This window comes from Notolepis coatsorum (assembly GCF_963971535.1).
Source record: "Notolepis coatsorum genome assembly, chromosome: 3".
Lineage (NCBI taxonomy): Eukaryota > Metazoa > Chordata > Actinopteri > Aulopiformes > Paralepididae > Notolepis > Notolepis coatsorum.
The window spans coordinates 71,484,165-71,490,164 of record NC_140167.1 but is presented as its reverse complement, the minus strand read 5'-3'; the positions used below and the strand labels follow the sequence as shown (position 1 = coordinate 71,490,164).

The window sequence follows — 6,000 nt, the reverse complement described above, 5'->3', positions numbered from 1 at the left end:
TTTTGGACTTTATGGTGTTCTTGTTTTGTTCTTGACTTATTGTGATGTTTCTTCTTGACTTGTTTAAAGAAGACGTGTCCGGCCCATGGGGGCCCATGTCAGGCCTTACAAATACATTTTGATTTGATCCTACTGAATGAATGAATGAATGAATGAATGAAAACTTTATTTAACATATTGCAGAATGGGTACAATACAGTACGGCTCAATACATACAATTGTTAAGGGGATGCAGACCTGAGAAAGACGTTTGTCTTGTTTCCATCAGGGTCCCCCATTTTTTAATCTGTTTATTACTTGTTTTTTTATTATTATTTATTTTCAATTTATGTTCGAAATAAATAAACGCATTCATTCAAAATATTGTGTGAGCGCAAAAGTATAGTTAATTTACTCATACAGTATGTCCTCTGGCCTCGCGCGGATCTCACAGCCCTGAGAGCGCGGCTGGCTCTGCGGCTCTGCAGCTGCATGCTTCTCGCATCTCTAGCCCCGCCATTGGAACCGGGAAACAGCGCCATAATCAAATATGCACCCGGACGTTTGGCGAAGAGAATCCGATATTTTACAGTCCGACATGCCTGCTGCTGGTTACCACCCAAAGGTTGGAATTACTCCACAAAGTGCGTGAACCATTTACCTAAACGTTATTGCATGGAGGAAACGAGCTCCATTTTGAAATAACGTAAGTATATAGGCTCATTATGATGAATTGAAAATGGGGGACCCTGATGTAAACAAGACGACAGTCTTTCTCTGGTCTGCATCCCCTTAACAATTGTGTGTATTGAGCTCTACTGTATTGTACCCATTCTGCAATCTGTTAATAACTTTTTCAATCAATCAATCAATTGCACGGGAAGTTGGTGTTAGCAACGGTAGCTAGATGTTAGCCTAGTTGGTTAACAACACGTCCTGAAGCCAACGTTAGCTAAGTTAGCTAGCGTTCAAGGTAACGACGTCTCAATTAAGTTACATCTGCTAACGTCAGGTAACGTCATTCCATTTAATGTCTACAGCCAGAGATGAGCATTCAAGTGAACCTGCGAGGGTTGCCATCTCGCCTTCTTGAGGACCTTTATAAACCAGATCATCTTCGAACGGCAAGGTAAGTTTGACCCAAGTGTCCTTATTGAGTAACGTTAACCTAGTTGGTTTGTAGCAGCCCCCTACACTCAAGATGTCCGACCTTTGTTTTTGTTCCCTTTAGGACGCCAGATAACTATTTAACAACACTAAGCTTCCCCAAATCCAAATCAGCGCTGTGGGACCCCACTCCAAATGGGGATGGCGTTAGTCTCCACCTCTCCTATTACAGGTACTTTTGTGTAATCCTCGTGACTGTATAACTGATTATCACAGACCATCTGGTGTTACCAAACAAGATCTCCTGTGTCTGTGTCATTATGAATTGAAAATGGGGGACCCTGATGTAAGCAAGACGAAAGTCTTTCTCTGGTCTGCATCCCCTTAACAATTGTGTGTATTGAGCCGTACTGTATTGTACCCATTCTGCAATATGTTAAATAAAGTTTTCATTCATTCATTTTCAACAGAAATCCCAGACTCCTATTGTCAGAGAAGGCACTGCGCTTGGCTCATCGACATGCCCGACAGAGCAACAAGTCGGGGTTCAGCTGTTTTTTGCTGGGCACAATTGCTGTGGACACTGGTGAGACTTTCCGTTTGGAAAAATTCAGAGGCACAAGTCTTGGATGACATTGGTCCAGACGAGTGAATATTATCATATGGTGTAATGCAAGAGCGTTAGGTTTGGTTTCAAGATCCATTTGATGAGGGGTCTGTATGCCCTATCGGTTATAATTTACGCTGTCAATAAATATAGACAACTATCTTTTTTTTCTCAGAATATACTATGAGTAAAAGTAAACGGTATACACAAGGTGCAGGTGAGGGTCTTTACACTAACTGGCATGATATACTGTACATCATACGTTGTAGTCCAAGCAGGTTTTGGTGGTTCAGAGTTAGACACACTTAGTGGTTTGAGTTCTACAGCTGTTAGTTCTCCAGCTGCTGGCAGCAGTCCATGCTGTCCATTTTTAAATAAGGGTTACAAATAGGGATGTCCGATATTATCGGCCGATATCGGCAGTAAAATGTGATATCGGAAAATATCGGTATCGGTTTAAAAAAAGAAAAAAACAATAACAATATTTGTTATATATATATCCAGTGAAATTATTAGTTACCTGAAATTATTCAGTTTTTGGGGGGGGGGGAAACCCTGCATATATCGGTATCGGTTGATATCGGTATCGGAAATTAAGAGTTGGACAATATCCAAATCCCTAGTTACAAATGATAATAAAACTATTAAATTAGGAATCTGTGAAATCATATGGCCTAATTGGAAAAGGGCTGTATTTATATAGCGGCTTTTATCCAACATGCTTTATAATTTGTTCCTCACATTTTACCCATTCACTCACACATTCACACACCGACGGCAGAGGCTACCATGCAAGTTATGTGTTAAGTGTCTTGCTCAAGGACACTTCGACTCACTGCCCGGGAGGAGCGGGAATAAAAGGAACTTGAACTTTAACTTGAATCGCAATGGGAACCTCCGGATTACCAGATGATTGCTCTACCTCCTGAGCCACTGTCGCCCCTCTTTAATTTTTTTCTTTCACATCTCCTTTTCCCTTTGTCGTTTATTCTCTCCAGACGAGGAGGGCGTCACCGTCACGCTGGACCGTTTCGACCCGGGCCGAGAACAGCCCGGTACCTCTGGGAAGGTTCCCTCTGCCTTACTACCGGGGGACGTTCTGGTACCCTGCTTGTTTGTCACCCGAGCTGTGACACAACCCACAGACACCGTGGTCCACTCCGCCGCGGACCTCCACGTCTCCTTCAAGGTACGCACGGACGAGTCGGAGCTGGGGTTCTCGGGCCAAAGCGCCGTTTGTTTCGGTGTCGAGCGGACGGCCGCGCTTGTCTTTTCCTAAACACAAGTGTAGAGATGAGCTTTTTGATGCTTTGTTGCTCTGACCTTTTCCTAAACACAAGTGTAGAGATGAGCTTTTTGATGCTTTCATCTATTGCTGAACACAAGGGGTGCGGCAGTGGCTCGGGAGGTAGAGTAGTCGTCTGGTAATCTGGATGTTCCCGGTTCGATTCCCGGGCAGCGTGTTGAAGTGTCCTTGAACTCCTCTGTCGTCAGTGTGTGAATGTGTGAGTGAATGGGTCAAATGTGAGGAATTGCAAGTACACTGATGAAGGCCGGACGGTCGAAAACGTTTTGTGCGTATTAAAACAAACTATATTCCTTGAGTGCGGTCCCTACCCTTTTTTCTACTTGTAGAATGTGAGGAACAAATTGTAAAGTGCTTTCGATAAAAGCGCTATATAAAGGCAGCCATTTACCATTTACAAGTGTAGAGATGAGCTTTTTGATACTTTGTTGAAGTGGACTACTTGTTTTTTCAGCCAATAGAGGCACTCATGGAGCCACGGCTAAGTGGGGAAAACACACTAGTCAAGTCTGAGGGGGAAATCCATACAGCAATATATTGTGAGATTTTTCATAGTGATATTATATTGATACAGTGAGGCCAAGTTATTCAAAAAAATATAGTTGGCTTGATAATCCCCCCACCTTTTTTTTCTTCATAAATCTGTTTATTAACCTTTTCTTATTTACAAACTATAGAAAATTAAACATAAACACCCACAACACTCAACCCCCAATCTCAGCACACCCACCTCCTGCAGACACAAGACGCACAATCCCTAAGACACAAAAAGAGAGAACAACATTGAGCATGAAAACCCCCCACAAATTATATATATTTTTTATTGCAGATGGAAACAAAGTTTTCCATTGCAGACTGTTGTGAAGGGCCAGATTAACGCTGAGAATCTACGTTTATTGTTTTATATACCTTGTATATTATTTATATATACAAGTTATATCCCTTTAAGCCTGCGTTTGAATACTAGTAATATTCACTTTCCTTATGGGATAATGCCCCTGACGGCAGCGCCAGGCAGTCTCGTCCTCAGACAGGTTCAAGGGCGAGTTTGGGCATGTTGGAACATGCCTGGAGCCGGCGCATTGATTCGAGACGAGAGCTGAGGATTGGCACTAGAAAGCCACTTAAGTATATATATCGTGGCAGGTGCGAACAGCAGCAGTTCGTCTAAGCAAGCAGTTCGGCGTTCGGTAAAACAGTGAAGGGCAAGCAGTTCGTCTAAACGGAGTGTTGTGAACCACGTGCGAAGTGAATAGTAAAAGTGTCAGAGTTAATGCAGTAACGTCAAGTTCGACTTAGCTTAATGTGAAGTAAAGAGTCGTCATTTAGTGTGAATCGTGCCAACAGCAGTTAGTTCGTGTGCAGCATTACCCAGCAGTTCGTTCGTTTAGTAGCTAGTGGAACCTTAGCAAGTGTGCGTGGACTAAATACATTGGTGCCAGTACACGAGGAGGGCCTAGTCGTGGAACCTACTGGACATGTGCATATTGGAACCTACGGCGGCGATTGCAGAACCATTATTGGTTGGATTATAGTGATTGTGGAACGTACTACCTGGAGAAGAGCCTCGTTAATACCCACTGTCGTTTGGATTTAACCACCTTGAAGATTTACCTCGGGCTAGCTTCGTGGACCGAAGCTAGCTGGCTATCGTCATTGCTATCGGGCAATTGGATTACAGTTATTGCTTTGTTGCTGAGCCTTTGGATTACAAGGACTGGATCTATACGAGAACCCCTTCTTCTTCAATTGAACAGACTGAGTATCCGAACATTCTTCTTTCCTCCAGAGCTTACATCTCTGGGAGGATAACCCCCCTGTCTCCAGCGGTACCAGCGTTTCCCCCTATATTGCCATCCTACGCCAGGCGGCGTTTAGTCTAGTACCCCATCGTAGGAATTATTCATTCCAACTGACGTTTGCTACTGACTGACTTTATTCATATTCTTCGCCATACAAGCGCGACCTTAATTCCCATCTCTGTACAATTGCTGCATAATAATAAATCTTCTAAATGATATTTCTTTGTCACCGTGCCGTGTTATTCTGAGTGTCTGCCATAATTAGTTGTACTGTCTGGCAAGTAATACTAAGTACATAATTAGCAGTGGTTTAATCTATCACAATCTTTAATACAGAATGACACAAGAGGCTTATGGCAGGGACTGAGGGCTATAACTGACTACAAAGTCAGCGCCCCCTCAATGGGGAGCGACGACGCCTCCCTTGCGGACCAGCTCAACACCTTCTATGCGCGGTTTGGTGCAAACAGTGGCACTGCTAGCCCAACGGCTAGTGAGGTCACTGGTGCGCCGGCTGTTGTGGAGGGGGGGGGGGGGGGGGGGGCGCTCTCTTATTGACGGTACACAGTGTGAGAAGAGCATTTATGCAGGTGAACACCAGGAAGGCTGCTGGCCCAGATGGTATAACAGGACGCATACTTACCGGTACCGGTATGACTGTGTATGAACGAATAATGGACTCTGTGAAGCGCTCTGGGTGTCATGAAGAGCGCTATATAAATCCAAGTCATTATTATTATTATTATTAAGTCCTGTGCCAACCAGCTTGCCCCAGTGTTCACCGCCATATTTAATCAATCCCTGGCGGAGTCGGTGGTCCCTGCCTGCTTCAAGATGTCTACCATCATCCCTGTACCGAAGAAACCCTCCCCAACATGTCCAAATGACTACAGACCGGTGGCACTCACCTCTGTGGTCATGAAATGTTTTGAGAGGCTGGTCAAGGACCACATTTGTGCCTCCCTCCCCAGTGATATGGACCCTATGCAATTTGCATACAGGACAAACAGGTCCACTGACGACGCGGTCTCCCAGGTACTGCACAGCACCCTCTCCCACCTTGACCGTCAGAAGGGGGGCTATGTGAGACTGTTGTTCATTGACTACAGCTCAGCGTTCAACACCATAGTCTGATAAGCTGATCGAACTGGGTCTGAGCTCCGCCCTGAGCGCCTGGGTACTGGACTTTCTGAGTGAAA

General features: G+C 44.5%; 1 protein-coding gene across 1 annotated transcript in view; it reads left to right on the top strand.

Annotated features, from left to right (window-relative positions):
* Nucleotides 1-557: 557 nt before the first annotated feature.
* The window catches only part of stil (STIL centriolar assembly protein), a 49,588-nt gene continuing 44,145 nt past the window's right edge, over nt 558-6,000 (top strand). Inside the window, exons 1-5 of the mRNA XM_084311243.1 lie at nt 558-685; nt 1,020-1,108; nt 1,211-1,318; nt 1,557-1,672; nt 2,692-2,882. Of these exons, the coding sequence (XP_084167369.1) occupies nt 1,026-1,108; nt 1,211-1,318; nt 1,557-1,672; nt 2,692-2,882 (498 nt within the window). The 5' untranslated portion in view covers nt 558-685; nt 1,020-1,025. The remainder of the gene's footprint in view (nt 686-1,019; nt 1,109-1,210; nt 1,319-1,556; nt 1,673-2,691; nt 2,883-6,000) is intronic.